Source organism: Hemicordylus capensis, chromosome 1 (assembly GCF_027244095.1).
Source record: "Hemicordylus capensis ecotype Gifberg chromosome 1, rHemCap1.1.pri, whole genome shotgun sequence".
Classification (NCBI taxonomy): domain Eukaryota; kingdom Metazoa; phylum Chordata; class Lepidosauria; order Squamata; family Cordylidae; genus Hemicordylus; species Hemicordylus capensis.
The window spans coordinates 376,936,360-376,953,785 of record NC_069657.1 but is presented as its reverse complement, the minus strand read 5'-3'; the positions used below and the strand labels follow the sequence as shown (position 1 = coordinate 376,953,785).

The 17,426-nt window shown below is 45.4% G+C and overlaps 1 protein-coding gene across 2 annotated transcripts; it reads left to right on the top strand.

The window, feature by feature from the left end:
- The first annotated feature begins 51 nt into the window (after positions 1 to 51).
- On the top strand, positions 52 to 17,001 carry PDCD2 (programmed cell death 2). 2 transcript variants are annotated; one of them, XM_053297841.1, is made up of 6 exons: positions 279 to 718; positions 2,253 to 2,495; positions 3,996 to 4,145; positions 9,490 to 9,605; positions 14,074 to 14,190; positions 16,620 to 17,001. In XM_053297841.1, exons 1-6 carry the CDS (start codon positions 418 to 420, stop codon positions 16,776 to 16,778), a joined length of 1,086 nt encoding a protein of 361 aa, XP_053153816.1. In that variant the 5' UTR covers positions 279 to 417; the 3' UTR covers positions 16,779 to 17,001. The 2 variants fall into 2 exon arrangements, with proteins under 2 accessions (XP_053153826.1, XP_053153816.1); XM_053297851.1 differs by lacking the exon at positions 3,996 to 4,145 and having other exon boundaries at positions 52 to 718.
- The last annotated feature ends 425 nt before the right edge of the window (positions 17,002 to 17,426 follow it).

The following is a 17,426-nucleotide window of genomic DNA, read 5'->3' as shown; positions in this document are numbered from 1 at the left end:
GACGTGAGCGCCAACTGGCTGCATGTCAGTTTGGGGCTGGGAGAAGTCCCTTCATGGCCGGGGGGCAGGCGGGGGCTGACTGTGCAAAGACGCAGGTGGATCACGACTTTGCAGAGCGCTACAAGACGGGCGGAGAGACGGAGTTCGGTGCTTTGTTTGCGGGAACTGTTTTGAACCGTGAATTTCCGGTGGGTGGCTTGGTGACGTGACTGTGGAGCGGGAAGAGATCGAATTAATAACCTCGCCACGCAAAGAGCAGCCCCATACACCGCCGATCCACCAGCGGCGCTGTTTTTCCGCTGGAGTCCTGAAGCGCGGCGGCGGCGGCGACTCCACTTTCTCCCTTCGAACCTCTTCTCTTCTCGCGCTGTTTTCCGCCGCTCTGCTGGGCGCGTGCCGGGGCTGCTCGGCAGGAAAATGAGCTCGCGGCGGCCGGTCGAGCTGGGCTTCGTGGAGGCGGTGGCTGCTGCTTGGCGGCTGCGCAGCGACCAGTTCCCTTGCAAAGTCGGGGGGAGGCCCGCTTGGCTGGGCGAGGCCGGCTTGCCGGGCCCTTCGGAGCTGCGGTGCGGCGCTTGCGAGCAGCCGTGCGCCTTCCTGCTTCAGCTCTACGCGCCCATCGAAGGCCGGCCGGAGGCTTTTCACAGAAGCCTCTTCCTCTTTGGTTGCCGCCGGCCCTCCTGCTATCGCTCGGTCGGCTCCGCCCCGGGCTGCCTGAGAGGTGAGGACTAGAAAGCGACGGGGACTCGCCGGTGACTTCTTAATGGAAGTAGATGTCCCATTATTATTGTTTGTTATTGTTGTTTATACAGTCAGACTGTGTTATTGACTGGTTTCTTTTATCCAGACATCGAGTCCTTCCCAAGGACCTGGGATGGCTAAATTTTATTATCAATGTTGTTGCTGTTGGTATAAATATCATCACAGAATATAGGCTGTTCCCAGTAAAGTTGCTTTTTGTAATTGGCTGATGGTGATTTCTGTGACCCCTATGGTGTTGAGGTGCCCTTCAAGGTCTTTTGGAACTGCACCCAGGGTGCCAATTACCACTGGGATTATTTTGGTCTTTTTCTGCCACAGCCTTTCAATTTCAATTTGTAGATCTTTGTATTTTGTGATCTTTTCTATTTCTTTTTCTTCTATTCTGCTATCCCCTGGTATTGCTATGTCGATTATTTTAACTTGTTTTTCTTTTTTCTCGACTACAGTTATATCTGGTGTATTGTGTGGCAGATGTTTGTCTGTTTGTAGTCGGACGTCCCATAATATTTTTGCATCATCATTTTCAACAACTTCTTCCATTTTATGGTCCCACCAATTTTTGGCTACAGGTAGCTTGTATTTTTTGCAGATGTTCCAGTGTATCATCCCTGCTACCTTGTCATGCCTTTGTTTGTAGTCAGTCTGTGTGATCTTTTTACAACAGCTGATTAGGTGGTCCACTGTTTCATCTGCTTCTTTACAAAACTTGCTGTTTGTAGTTGACTTTTCAACTTTTGCTCTTATTGCATTTGTTCTTAGTGCCTGTTCTTGTGTAGCCGGTATTAAAACCTCTGTTTCTTTTTTCAAGTTGCCATTCTTAAGCCATTGCCAGGTCTTGGTGATGTCTGATTTTCCACTTATATTGTGCAAATATTGACCATGCAGTGGCGTATTTTTCCATTTTTCTGCTCAGTTCTTGACTTGTTCTTTCTTGTAGGCCTGCTTTCTTTCATTGGTGTTGAATAGTTTCTCATTATTGACCATTTGAAGTGCATCTTCTTCACTGTCCTTGATATATTCTGCAAGGCCTGTTGTTGTTGTTGTTGTTGTTGTTGTTACTCCCTAGTTAGTATGTCTTGCGTCAGTCATCTGATACCTTCAAGCCTAGCAAATTTAGGATGACGGAAGCTCTCATGGATGATCCTAAAATGCATGAAATGTTGTTTTAATTTGGTGGATTGTGATTGGCGGATTGTGATAGCTTTTATCCCTATACTCCTTGTATTTTGTGGCCTTTTGACCCTGCTGTTTACATTCCTTCCCAGGTACCCATGTGTACTGGCAAACTGAGGATACCACTTCATGGTGTTGGATGTAGTGTCCCTAGTCCAAGAAAGCTATTGTCACAATAAATCGGTTAGGCTGTTGGGGCCCTCTGCTTTTTCCTCTTCAGTAGACAGGCAGAATAAAAATGTAATATGAAAGATGAAATTATATGTCATATTATGTTTCAGATAGCTGAGCATTTATTTTTGTATTCCTTCTCTTTCAAGTTTTTAGAAATCAGTTACCAAGGAAGAATGACACTTACTCTTATGACCCCCCACCTGAAGATCCACCTGTAGAAGAGGAGACATGTGTGAATTTGCAGCTTAAATGTGGAGCTCATCTGTGCAGAGTCTGTGGGTGTTTGGGTTCTAAAAGATGCTCCAGATGTCACAAAGCTCACTACTGTAGTAAAGACCACCAGGCTATGGACTGGAGAGCAGGACACAAAGTATCATGCACAGAGTCTGGTAAGTAGTCTTGGATCTTCAGAAAACTACATGAATTTCTACAAGAGTGTTCCAAAACGAAACTTCAAGAGACACCTTAAAAATTAATCTATAGCACTTGGGTTTATGTTGGTTGGCTTATTTCCTGAAACAGCTTATTTCCACTGAAAGTGATTTAAAATTAAGCTGTTGGCTCTGCTGAGGTTAAAGATAAAATTGTGCCGTTGAATCGGTGTTGACTTCTGGTGACCACAGAGCCCTGTGGTTTTCTTTGATAGACTACAAGAGGGATTTACCATTGCCATCTCCCACGCAGTATGAGATGCTTTTCAGCACCTTCCTATATTGCTGCTGCCCGGTATAGGTATTTCCCATAGTCTGGGAAACATACCAGTGGGAATCAGTTAAAAATGAAACCAAGGCCTGAGTGAACAAAAAGGTCTTTCCCTGGCGTCTAAAAGAACAAAGTGATGAAGCCAGTTGAACCTCACTGGGGAGGCTGTTCTATAAGTGGGTTGCAACCACCAAAAGGTCCCTCTCCCTAGTAGCCACCCGCCTTACTTCATTTGGCAGGGGCACTTGGAGGATGCCCTGTGTACAGCTCTGTATCTGTATGCACTGTACTCGTACAAAAACATGTGAATAGTGCTATTGTTGCAACGATATGCTTATGTGTTTCAGCAGCCATTTTTTTCAGCAGGATATTTGTTGTTGTTGTTGTTATATTGACAAAAAAGAATTTTGCATCCTGCCTTTCCTCCAAGGCGGTCAGGGTGGCATACAAGGTCATTCTTTCCCTCTCCCAACCCCTACTATATTCTCACAACTCAGTGAGGCAGATTGGCCATCTGGTGAGCTATATGACTGAGTTTGACACTCTCTAACTATTCTACCACCTTGGTTCTATTTGGAGGAGATGGAAGATACCCTCCCGCCCCCCATGGTTTGCTAGCAAGGTCAGTCACCACCACCACTTTCCGCCTTATTCTCTGAACTGTATGAAATAGTTTGTAGGGAATGGAAGCATTTGAGTGAGCAAGATGTGGTGGTCCTGTTGTTTCTATCATCTTCTGACTGTCCTCTTAAGCTTTTTCTCTGATTAGCAGGGATAGAAACCAATATATATTTCTGTTTAATTTCTTTCTCTCCAGTTCCTCATAGCAGTATCAAGAAGCATAGAGGAAAGGTGGGGTGGAAAAGGATGAATATGCAACTGGGAAGGTCAAAGAACCAGATTAAGCTCAGAGTCCTCCAGTTACTATCTACTTGGCAAGCTAAAACCACATTTAAAATTACATTTTTAAAAAATTTCAAATTTTAGAAGACTATTGGCTCATTTAAAATTAAGTTTGTTTTAAAACAAAACTAAATTAAATCCTTTATACTGTGTTGTGCATATTTTTTCTTCACTATTTCATTCTATATCTACCTTCAAGAAATAATTTTAAAATTGGTTAATATACAATACAAAAGACTAATACCAAAAAAATAACAAAAAGCATTTGGATTTTTGTTTTGTAGCTCAAACGAACGTTGCAATTCCTGACCATAAATTTATTTTCCCCGAGTATGAAATTGTAATAGAGCCTGAAGAAATAGACTCAAATGCCAGTAAAACAAAACAGGAAGATATAGACAAAAATGAAGAACTGACATCTGCAGATATTACAAGTAAGAATAAGTTTCAATGCTCCAAGAGGTATTTTAGAATAAACCTACTTCGTTTTGCATATTGAAATATTTGCATAGTATTTTAAAATGCTGTATGCCTATAGCACAGGTTTGCACAACCTAAGGCCCACGGGCTGGATCAGGGCCACGGGGACGCTTTTGCTGGCTCCAAGGTAGGAATATTCTGCAGCAGCAGCAGAAGTTGTAAAGAGCTTTTGGATTATCCCACTAACAAGCAATAGCAGCTCAGTGCACTTGGCTGTTTAGAACCAGATGAGATGCACATGGCAGTGATGGACCAACAAGCTGAGCCCATTGCTGCTGCTTGAGCAGCTGTAGTAGCAATGGATGGAGTGGGCTGGAACAGTGGCAGCAGTAGCATCAGGTGGGTACAGGCAGAATGTGCCCCAGAAAAGCCGAGGCTCACTCTTTTGGACAGTTCCCTCTTCTCCGTGTGGGACCATCCTCTGTCCTCTCTGGAAACTGCCTTCCAGCACCATCCTAGGCATGTTTGTTTGGAACTTGGTACACGTGCCCCACAGTGTATCTAGTGAGGCTTATTCTCAAGTACCGATGCCTAGGATCGCAGCAAAAGTGATCTAGGGAGAGAAAAGGACTTTGCATTTGTTCAGGGCTGGCATGCCCTCCAGGTGCCCCACTGACTGAGCAGGGACAGGACCTATTTTCTGACCCCTATGCTTGCTTAAAGTTGTGGGTCCTTGATGTGGAGGCGGAAGAACCACAAGTACCTAATAATTGCTTATATTAATTTTAATGTAATAATAAATGTGCTGAAAATTGACCTTGGCCCCTGCATACCAAGTCATGGTTGGTTCTGGCCTACTGGGGCATTTGAGTGGTGCATCGCTGCTATAGGATACTGCTGAAAATAATAGCGGTAGGTGGCCGGGGGAACCCTGGTGGAATTGTGATTTCGATACATTTATCTTCATAACGTTGTTACATACACTTGTATATACAGGAAAATCTTAATGTTAGTATGACCTTTAAGTAAAAAGTAATTTGAAAAGTCTTAATCCTATTGTTTGTGTTCTGCTGTTCTAATTTACTATGCAAGCCTTGATGATTTAGAGCTCAATAGAAATCAGATGTGGTTTCAGTTGGTGAAAATATTTTTTTCTTTTTTACACTTCTATCCCACTCTTCCTCTAAGGAGCCCAGAGTGGTATACATGGTTTTATGTTTATCCTCACAAGAACCCTGTGAGGTAGATTAGCATGTGAGAGACATGACTGGCCCAGAGTCACCCAGTGACTTTCATAGCTGAATGGCGATTTGAACTCGGTTCTCCCCTGTCCTGGTCCAGCACTCTAACCACTCCACTACACTGGCCCATCTCATCTAGGTATTTGCCTATTGGGTGAGCAGTAGCCCTTAATAATGTGTGCATCCAAGGGTGAAGCACCTGTGGCAACATATGCTTCTAATGGCACCGAGGCAACTAATCAGAGGAAGTGCTAGCTCTGCATCTATTCTAGAGCAGGGATTTTCAGCGTTGGGTCACCAGATGTTGTTGGATTTCAACTCCCATAATGCTGGCTGTTACAGGAGAAGGGAAACCAGTAATTTAGTAACTGTTTCAACTTCCAGCTGCCCTGTCAGCTCTCTGGCCTCGGGGAGCAGTTCCAACTTCCCGCAGAACCTAGCCTTGTTCCTTTGCAATACCAGCTTGGTTCAGAACAAGACTGAAATCATCCATGACTTGATCATGGATGAGGGAGACGACCTGGCTTGTATAACTGAGACCTGGATGCGGGAGGCTAGTGGCCCAGTTTGGGCCCAGCTTCTTCCACCAGGCTACTCTGTTGTGGAGCAGGCTAGGGGATGTGGGCGGGTGTGTGTGTGTGTCGAGTGGCTGTGGTCCATAAGGATACCATTTCCCTTACCAGGGCCCCCGTGCAACAGTTGACTTACACTGAGTGTGTCTTTCTGAGGCTGGCAACTAGGGATAGATTGGGGATTCTGTTGGTGTACCGTTCACACCGCTGCCCAACTGACTCCCTAACTGAGGTGACGGAGCTGGTTGCGGAGTTGGTGTTGGAGTCCCCCAGGCTCTTGGTGCTGTGGGACTTAAATATCCACTTTGGGACTGGCTTGTCTGGTGCGGCTCAGGAGTTCATAGCAGCCATGACAACTATGGGCCTATCCCAACTAGTTTCAGGACCAACTCATGTTGCTGGCCACACACTTGATTTGGTATTTTGTTCAGATCAGGGGGGTGTTTCGTGCGTGCGGGATCCTGTGGTTTCTCCATTGTCATGGACGGACCACTACCTGGTTAAGGTTGGTTTCATAGCCACAGCCTAGTCCTGCAGGGGTGGAGGACCTATTAAGATGGTCCGCCTGAAATGGCTGCTGGATCCAGTAGGATTCCAAAAAGCCTTGGAGGGTTTTGATGTTGGTCCTGTAAGTGATTCTGTCGATGCCCTGGGGGGAACCTGGAATAGGGAACTCACCAGGGCAGTAGACACAATTGCTCCTAAGCGTCCCTTCCAATCTGATTTAAAAGTGGCCCCTTGGAGTTATGGGGTCTGAAGCAGCAAGGCAGGCGACTGGAGCGCAAGTGCACGAGAACCCGGCTTGAATGTGACAGGACACAGCATAGAGCCCACTTGAAGGTTTATGTGGAGACGGTGCATGAGGCACAAACACAATTCTGGTCTGTGTGCATTGCTTCTGCGGGTTCGAGTCCAGCAGAGCTGTCCCGGGTTGTGAGGCATTTGATTCAGGCTTCTTCCTATTCAAACCAATCCCCAGGGACTTTGTTCTGTTGTGATGCTTTTAATGGGTTCTTTGTGGACAAAATCTCCTGTATTTGGGCCGACTTGGACTGCCTATTGTTGTATTAGATTGGATCAGTTTCAATCTGTGATGCCTGATGATGTGGACAAGCTGCTTGGGGCAGTGTGGCCTACTACTTGCTCTCTGGATCCTTGCCCGACTTGGCTGCTTTTATCTAGCAGGGAGATTGTTGGAGATGGCCTTGTTAATATCATTAACTCATTTCTGAGGGAGGGTAGGATGCCTCCTTGTTTGAAGGAGGCAAGGATTAGACAACTTCTTAAGAAGCCTTCCCTAGATCCCTCAGTGATGGATAGTTATAGGCCAGTCTCCAATGTCCCATGGTTGGGCAAGGTGATTGGTTAGTGATTGGCTAACTAGCTCCAGGCAGTTTTGGAGGAAACCTATTATCTAGACCCATTTGGCTGATAATAGACCTAAACTGGTTTTAGATCCCATCTAGACCTTAACTGGCTTTAGAGTGGGCTATGGGATTGAGTCTGCCTTGATCGGCCTGATGGATGACCTTTACCAGGGAATCGACAGAGGGAGTGTGACTCTGTTGGTTCTTTTGGATCTCTCGGTAGCATTTGAGATCATCGACCATGGTATCCTTCTGGATCGCCTGGGGGAATTGGGGATAGGAGGCACTGGTTTGCAGTGGTTCCGCTCCTATCTCTCAGGCAGATTCCAGATGGTGGAGCTTGGTGACAGTTCCTCTTTAAAATGGGAGCTATCAAACTCTCTGATCTTCTTGATCATGTGTTTCAGCTTTTACTTTCCCAGACTGGCTGTTAGTTTTTTTGGTGCCCTTCACCCCCAATTTGTGATTAAGATGCATTAAAAATAAATCATTAACTGCATCTCAGCTCCTGCCTGCTTGAGGCAGGCAAGTTGGTTCTGAAAATGGGAGTTGAAAAAGTGATGTGGTTATTTTGCAGTGTTGCCTGCACCACTGAATCATACCAGTGCAACTACTTGTCCTATTGTTATAGCTATGTTTCATCTAGTTCAGCTTGGAGCATTATCTTGGAGGTTTGCAACACTTGCTTTTGAGCCTTGATTAAAGCTGTCAGTGGGGGACTGGCTACAGGGGAAATGCTTCACTTCAGTAGGGTAAAGTACCATCTAGGCTGAACAAAGTGAGATCTTTGCTGAAGATGCCTTTTCTGGATTCCTCTGCCCTGGATAGTTATTGGCCACTTTCCAGTCTCCCTTTTGGGAGCAAGATGCTCAAAAATGTAGTGGTGTCTCAACTCCTGGTCTTGGATGAAACGAATCACTTGCGATATTGGTTGACCTGGCTTTGGGGTTGAAACTGTCTTGAGAGCTAGCTGGGAGTGAGTCCTTTTTGGTTCTGATGGAACTCTCAGTGGTTTTCAGTACTGGCGCCAACCATGATATTCTCCTGGACCAAGGCTGGTTTGAGAATGAGTGGCATAATATTGTACTAATTTCAGAAGGTAGTACTAGAGAACTGCTCTTTCATCTCAAGGTTCTATCTTGTCCCATGTACTGTTTAATATCTATATGAAATTGATGGGAGGGGTTGTTGATAGATTTGGATTATGGTGCCAACAATATGTAAGTGATGCCCAGCTCTACCTTGTTTCCCATCTGATCCTAAGGAGGCAATAAATACCCTTAACTAGTGTCTGTAGACTGTAATAGGCTGGATGAAGAAGACTAAGAAGTCTTAATCCAGACAAGGAAAAGATGTTGCTGCTTAATAAGATAGCTGAACCAGGTTTGGGGCATTTGATCTGTTAGGGACAGAGTTGTACTCCGAGGGTGCTCTTTGACCCAACCATGTTCCTAGGCACAAGTAGTGGCCAGAGCGCTTTCGTGCAGTTTCAGCTTGTGTGACAGCTGTGATCCTTCCTGGAGAAACCAGATCTAGTCCTAGTAACAGAAGCCTTGGAGACATCCAAACTTGATTAGTGCAATTTGCTCTGGATGGGACTGCCTTTGAAGAACATTTGAAAATGGCGCACAGTACAATGGCCAGAGGAGTGGCATATTTTGATGAATAAAAGTTGAGGTATCTATTTAATTGACAAAGGCAGGGTATGGTTTTGTGAGCACAAGATACTGATGTGATCTTGATTAGCCATTATAAAACTCGCATTTTTTTTAATGCAGTAGGGTCTGATAGACTGACAACTGGTCCTATGATAATTTAAGAAAATTCATAAGGATCATGTATGTATGTGCACATAAGCTTCCTGTACAAAATGTACACACTTTCTTTAAACTAGTTGTCTTCAGCTTGACTTATCTTTTATGCTCTTACATTTAAAAAAGCTAATTATTTCTAATAGAGCTGGCTAATTCAATAGACTTTAAAAAGGCAGCACCTTATTGCAACCTGCCAAGTTGAATATGGATTATTGTTGCTTACTTCTCAAGCTTTCTATAGATCAAGTTTCATTACAGTACCTAGTGCCTACATATTTCAGCTGTGTCTGAAGCAATAGACCCATGTTAAGACATACTGACTGATATTGGTTTTAAAACTGTAAAATCTATGTTTATTTTTTAGATGAAATATCTGAATCCCTGGATGAGAAATTGTTGGAGAAAATGGCAAAACATGAAACCCAGGAAGACAAGATTTTTCAAAAATTCAAGGAGAGAATTTCTTTGGAACCAGAACAGGTTTTTAATCTGCACTTTTGACATTCTCCTTTGCCTGATTTAAAATATTGGTGCTGAATCTGATTAATAGTAATTACATACTATGAATGCCTAATTTTGACACTGTTTGAGAGGTGTTTTGATTTTGAACTACTCACCATCAGTATGGACTTTGGGCCTTTGTGACACTAAAATACATGTATAAAATACATGATTTTTGGCCCAAATGAGATCTTAATAGAAATAGATTTAGTGGGACTTAACTTTGCTATAGCGAAGGGTAACTGAATGGTAACATTGCCATTTCTTTAGACAAAATATAAGACTATTAGCACATGCTACTTCCGGTCCGAGGAGTGGAAGGGGCGGCCTGGAGGTACGCTGCCACCCCGCCGGACCGGTTTCCCACACTGCTGAGCACTACTGCAGGGCTCGGTGGGCTCCTCCTGTACCCCCAGCAAGGTGCCAACAAACCCCGCCATGAACCACTGGGTGGATTGCAGAGGCGGGGCTGCCGGCCGCTCACTTGGCCCTGCCAGGGACACCACACTGCTGGACCTGGAAGTGGCAGTGATAGTAGTGCTGCTGCTAGGGGTGGAATGCGTACTAGGAGTAGGCACTCCAGTACCACCCTCCTGGTTGCACCCAAGCCTGTTTTCCTTGCCTAACCTCTGCAATCAGGAGGTCCCTCCACCTTTGCAGCTGGTCAGGGGTGCCCGCTTCGCCTTTCCTTCTTGAGTCACATAGGTAGGACAAAACATGTGCTGCTGATGAACGCAAGGTTGTCATGGGACGATCCATCACTCCAGTCTTCAGCTGACCTGCCAAGGCGATTCTTTCCTCAGTGGTCAGTGTGGTCTGGAGTTCACCCATCGTCTTCTTGAGGAGAAGAGCGGCTGGTGCAAAGCCTGGCTCGCTGTTGCTGTCTCGGCACACAAGCTGATTGTGGCAACATAGAATGGCTTGAGTGACAAGAAAACCTCAGAAAGCAGGCGCCCAGTCTGCTTTGGAAAGGTCGTAAGCTTCCAAGCTACAGCTCCCTGCCAGGGCATGGATGGCCAGCTCTTGGTCCTACAGGTGCTACAGCAAGAGAAAGGTGGAGTTCTACCCGCTCAGAACATCCTCAGGGATCAGGTGTTCAGGTAGGCCCAGCAAAAGCTGCCTCTCCTTGAGCATCTGCCTAGCCTTCTTGCTCCGGTGGAAGTAAGCTGCTGTCTTGCAGCACTTCTCCACAAGAGCAGCCGTGGCAGCAACAGACTGGCACTCAGTTTCTTCAGCAGGGATGTCTCGCCTGGCTGCAGCCCCAGAAGAACCAAGCACATCCCTTATGACTAGGTTCAGCGTGTGCGCCATACAACGGATGGACACAAACTGACCCTGCTCACCTGCCTTAGTGATGTTGGCAGAATTGTCTGACACCACAACCTCCCAGCAAAGGTTTGTCTGCCCAGTCAACCTTTCCTCCACCTGGCAATTCATGGCGAAGCTCTTCAGAGATGGCGTTCCAAAGCTGAGGGGCCACAACTGAAAAGGCCCTGTCTCTAGTCCCTGCCAACTGGATCTCTGCCCAAACATGGCCTCCCTGCACACCCGGTACAGGGAGGGCACCTCCCCCACATACACACACCGCTGAAGGTGGTGCGTGAGGGGATTTGGTAGTCAGGGGCAAGCAGTTAGAGCAGCTGGCAAAAGCCGGCGTTCTCCAACACCTGGAATTGCTGGTTGTCCAAAGCGACCATCTCCCCAGTGGCCTGGGTGATGAGATGAGGCTCTGGGTGACCCAGACTGCTTGCCCATTGGTTGCACCCACTGTGTAGGCAACTTCCCTTGCTTGAGAGCAGGAGCATGTGCCTTGCTGCCACTAGCAGAGGAAACGCCAGGCCTATGGCTGCCAACAGGAGTAGGGACTCTTGGGTGATGCTATCACAGATGCTGCAGCATCCTTGTTGTTCCCAGATGTTTGGGGTCCTCACCCCTGCTGACCCGTGTCCTGCAGTTGCTGCAGACAGCATGTTGTGGGTCAGCAGGGCAGAGCTCAAGTGGTCCCACACCATGCTGCTATCAGTCCAAGACCATTTTGGTGGTGGTACTGGGGCTGCTGAATCATTCTGGGGGCCGCACCACCACCACCACCCTCCATCTGGGGCTGAGGTCCAGGAACAACAGGAATGACTTTCTCCTGCTCCTCCTCAGTCCCGGATGGGGGTTTGCACCGCGCATGGGGTTGGGGAGGATGGCTAGTGCAATCTGGCTCGTCTAGCAGCCATCGACACCTTCGCTGCTGCCACAGGAAGAATAGCATCTTGCTTGGTGGTAAGATTTTCACCTCCGGCTCCATAGGCGGCTGTACTGCATGGTGAGGCTCCACCGGATAGGTGAGCCTGCAGCCAACTCAAAGTAGGTCCCTCTCATCATAGCTTCGCACCCTCCCAGACATCTTAGGGCTTTACCATTTTTAATCCTTAGCCCTGATGGTGGTGGGTTGGGGTGGAGAAGAAGCACCTTTAAGGGGGTGTGGTGTCAGGGATGGTATATGTATGCTCTGTGCCACACACAGCACTACTTATAGCACTGTGGTGCACATAGAAGGCTGAAAAATTAACACACACACACCCCAAACAAAGCAGCAGGCTTTGTCACTGGGTGTGGAGCTGGCTATAAGTAAGATTATAATAAAATTCCAAGCAGCACCCAGTTAAAGGCACTGGTGCTGCTGGAAACAAGTGTGTGTGTGTGTGTGTGTGTGGCGGGGGGGGGGGGAATAAAGCAGTTGGCACTTGCCAGGCACTGCAATTAAAAGGTTAAATTCTCACTGCTGGGCCAGGCAGGCCCAGACCAGTCTCTCTCTGTCTCTAGAGGAGTTCTCTCCTCTCCTGAGGCACAAAAGCCATGGCTCTCTCTGCCCCCAAGCAGCCCCTTATATATACATTTTGAAACTCCCTCCTTTGGCCTCCCCCCAACCAATGGGGCCACAGTTGATTCGAAAGACAACTAGCCAACCAAGAAGCAAGGAGATCTCAAGCCAATTGGAAGCCAGTGCCAGGAGACCAATTAGCATTTGAAAAGTACGGAGACAAAATGGCATCCACTAAACGAAAAGCTAGTGAATTGATCAGTGCAAATTAGGGGTGATTTAATCTGCAATCAAATCAGCCCCTTTATTCAAGTGGTGATTCAATTCACAATGCAGTGAATCCTCCTCCCCCCCACCCTTCACAGTGGATTTGTGCACTGGAGGAATGGGGGGACAGGGAGATTTCTTTTGCCTTTTTCTTTGGTTGATTGCACCTCTGTGGTGTAGGTGTGTGTCAGTGAGGCTTTTTGCCTAAAATCAGCCTGCCCCATTGTGAGGTATCAGCGGCCTTGTACGGTGGGGCACCACACAAACATCAGACCCTCTACATCCCTATCTATCTATGCCACCATCCTTTTGAGCCAGGCACAGGTACTATTAGAGATGATGCCACCGCCCATTTGGAGCTGTGTTGTGTGGGGCTCTGATGCAAGCTGCCTCCCTCTCCCTTTTGAGCCTTGTGCAGCTTACCTTCTCTGGGTTGTATGCATGCTGCTTGTGGGTGTGGGCCACAGGCTGCTGTGAATCCCTAATAGCACCTGGTTCCTGTGGGGCAAAGAGGCTGCCAGCATTTGCTAGGCTTAAGTTTGTACCCCAATCAGCCGGGGGTGGGGGTGGGGAGGTGAGGTGTGTGCTGTCACCTTTGTCTCCCGCCTCTCCTTTGCTGCTGGCGTCATCTCCACTTCCACCTTGCACTTTCCCCATTGTGGGGAAGGACAGTTCATTAGAGAGGGCTGCTTTCTTTCTCCTGCATCCCTTCCCTTGCCACTATGGGTGTGGTCAAAGATATATGGATTAAGAGGCTCTTAGTGATCTGATTGTCCTCCCTTCCCATTCTGTCTATTCTACAGTAGGCAAGGGGAGGAATAAGACATTAGACACCAGTAGAGTGCTGTACAGGAGCCAGCGTGGTGTAGTGGCTAGAGTGCTGGACAAGGACCGGGGAGACCTGAGTTCCAATCCCCATTCAGCCATGAAACTAGCAGGGTGACTCTGGGCCAGTCACTTCTCTCTCAGCCTAACCTACTTCAGAGGGTTGTTGTTAAAGGCAAACTCAAGTATGTAGTACACCGCTCTGGGCTCCTTGGCGGAAGAGCGGGATATAAATGTAAAAATAATAATACTGTGACTATCCAGCTCTTGGAACAAGACAGGGCCAGAATTGGGGCTCAAGGGGAACTTCTCCATATCTGTGAAAGCTAAAGTTCAAGTTCTGATTGTTCCTGTCCTGGGAGCAAGTGGGAGGAGCAACCCATATCTGGATATACTCCTCCACTATAAGAGAATTGCCCCTGGTGCAACAAACCACTGGTGCGTCAGTGTATATTTAGTCTGTATGTTGGACACTGATTTCAGTGGAGCTGAAATGCAGTTAACTTAGTTTAATCTCCTGTTCCCTGATTTGTTGAATTTCAGATAATCAGATACTGCAGAGATGGAGAGGGTCCCATCTGGATTTCAGGGGAAAATGTTCCTCAAGAGACAGAGATCCCAAACTGTCCATGTGGTAGTAAAAGAGTATTTGAATTCCAGGTATGTAAAATTGATTTATTTATTTTTTAAATTGTGTGCATGAGAATTGAAGGGCAGAGCTACATTTTAACCAATAAACTAACTTGCTTTCACAAGTGGCACCACTTTTTTTGGCTAATACCTTTTTGAATGTGAATGTAATTAATACAGCATTGGCACTAGAAATACCCCTTTAAAACTCAATATTATTTCTAGGAGATTGAGTGATTTGGAGAACATGCACCTTCCTGTTAACATGAACACAGATGGACTAAACTTAATTAAGGTGTACTAGCAGCTCCCTTTCCCAAATATTAAATCAAAATTTTATTTGTGTTGAACTTCAGTGAATGTCTAAAAATAACCTGATTTTAAAAGATGTGGAAATTGTGTTAAGAGTAACCTGTTTGATAGAAGGCGATAATACAGTCCGAAGGCTTCTCTTCTACATTTTTTTTAAAAAGAGGTGGGGAAGAACATAGGAAGTTGCCATATACCAAGTCAGACCATTGGTCCATCTAGCTCAGTATTGACTACACAGACTGGCAGCGGCTTCTCCAAGGTTGCAGGCAGGAATCTCTTTCAGCCCTATCTTGGAGATGCCAGGGAGGGAGCTTGGAACCTTCTGCTCTTCCCAGAATGGCTCCATCCCAAGTATCTTACAATGCTCACACATCAAGTCTCCCATTCATATGCAACCAGGATGGACCCTGCTTAGCTAAGGGACAAGTAAAGCTTGCTATCACAAGACCAGCTCTTTCCAGACTTCTGAATGACATTGAGCTGGAACTAAAGTTTTTGCTCTGGGAGCAGAGCAAAAACTACATCCAACCCACTATGTTTTTGGTGGGGATTCTTACTGAAGGAGTCATTGTAGCTCCAGAATTCAGAATATGCCAACTCTGTCATTACCAGAAAACTGAATGATCTATACTTCTGTTTGTCAAACTGAGTACCTGACTCTACTAATGAAACAGCATAGATATATTTTTTCAGTCTAATCAAGAAAGCAGTCACCTAATGGCACAGCAGGGAAGTAAGTTGCCTAGGGAATAAGAGGTTGCTGGTTTGAATCCCTGCTCGTGTGTTTCCCAGACTATGGGAAACATCTATATCAGGCAGCAGCGATATAGGAAGATGCTGAAAGGCATCATCTCATACTGCAGGGGAGATGGCAATGGTAAACCCCTCCTGTATTCTACCAAAGAAAATCACAGGGCTCTGTGGGTGCCACCAACTCGACAGCACAACTTTACATTAAGAAAAGCTATCTTGTCCAGTAACTCCTAGCCTGTGCTTTTAGAAAATTTGGAAGTTAGTTGTGGGCTTCATGCCAGAAGGTTTTAAACGGCAGTCATCCCTCGCCAACTGCAGTTTTGAGGATCCGTGACTGGGAAATTGTGTCCGGTCTCGCCAATTGCACCCTAAGTATCTGCAGTTGGATAAGGGTTTTTTTAGCGATGGGGGAAGGATTAGCTATTTCGGAGGGTTCAGAGGTTCAATCCACTCATTCCTTTTGCTGACCCTTGCCCACTCCTTGTGATTTAAAACGCCTTTGAGTGATTTGGGGCAGGGGTCAAAAAATTCCAGAGGTTCAATCTACTAATTCCTCTGGATGACTCTTGGCAATATTAAGGGGCTTTTTTTTTTTTTTTGCATTTCCCCCTTTATTTTTTGGTGTTTTTGTGATCATGGTTTCTGACCCCCCTCACGCAGTCGGCAAGGGATTAATTGTATAAAAACTATTAATTGCAAACCAATACATTGGAATAATCAATGCAATTGGTTAATATGTTTCAAAATAAGGCATATTTAAGTTACATTTCTTGTGTCTATTACATTAGAGGGTGTAGCTAAGAGCACAGAATATTCCAGTGCAAGAAACTGGTTCTGGGATCCAGGACTTGTTACTAGCCTAGTGGGACTTGAACAGTTTTCCCTCAAGAGGATACCCCACCCCACCCAATGCAGTTGCCAAGGTTGCTATAGTTGTCCTTATAACATTTGGGGGAGCAGGGCTATTGTTTGAGAAACTTAAGAGCCTCTTTAGGGGTAGAATTAGTTGCATAGCTCTTTAGATCTTAAAGGTCTTTGGAAACCTAAGCAATCAACTTGCAGCTCAATCCTCTGCATTTTTAGTCAGAAGTAAATCTGACAATTAAGTATAACCATGTATTGGATTGTAACCGTAGGCATTTGTCCTGACATAAGGAATGCTCAGACAACTACGTAGTACAGCTAATTTCTGCAACTTTGGCAAAAGTTAAAGTGGCTATATTAAATTAAATTAAAAAAAATTAAACCCTGTACCTATTGCTTGAAGTGTATGGTTGAAACTTTTTAGTGTTAGTCATACACAGCTTAATGTTAGGATTCTGAAGAATATATATGCAGTCAGACAACTGAGCTTTCTCTATATGGATTTAACGGTTCTGTCTTATGTTTGTAAGGTCATGCCACAACTCCTGAATCACCTAAAAGTCGACAGCCTTGAAGAAAGTATTGACTGGGGAATACTGGCTATTTATACTTGTGCTGAGAACTGTAGTTTGGGCAACCATTACACTGAAGAGTTTATTTGGAAGCAGGACATCTCAAGCTCTGTTTAATTTCTATACAATTAAACTTCAGAGGGACAATACTAAAGAATAAACACCAACCCTCACTTCAGGAAGAACACTATAATTATGTTAATCACCTACACACATGTGAACCAAGACATGAAACATGATGGATAGAAGACATGCTTGAGGATATTACAGTGGTCCTTTATGCTTTATTGTAATCTGTTTCCAAAATGTGGAATAAAATTAGCACAATTATTGAAAGTGAGGTTACCAGTCTCTTGGCTAGACACATTCTGTCCCTCCCGCCCCAAGTCTTTGGTGTCTTGCTATTTCAGTTGCAATTCAACTGTAACATGAACTGTATGTGGATCATACTCTGGACGCTTGCATTACTTTATAAGCATGAAAGCTAACATGTTCTTTAGGAATATGAATACCAGGAAGTAAAGCCTTTTTGTTCCGTTTCATGTGACTTAGCTTAACAAAACCTGGGCTGGCTTAGTACATCTGAGTCAACTTTCACCTCTGATACTCCAGGGAAAAGCTTAGTGTTTAATGCTAGTGATAATTTATGGTTATGTGTTAGACAGGATGTAGGAAACTATATACAGATACCAAAAGGAAAAAAGATCTCACTGCATTCTAGTCATGGAGATCAGGTTAGCAACTTGTCTTTAGAAATGTTTCCTC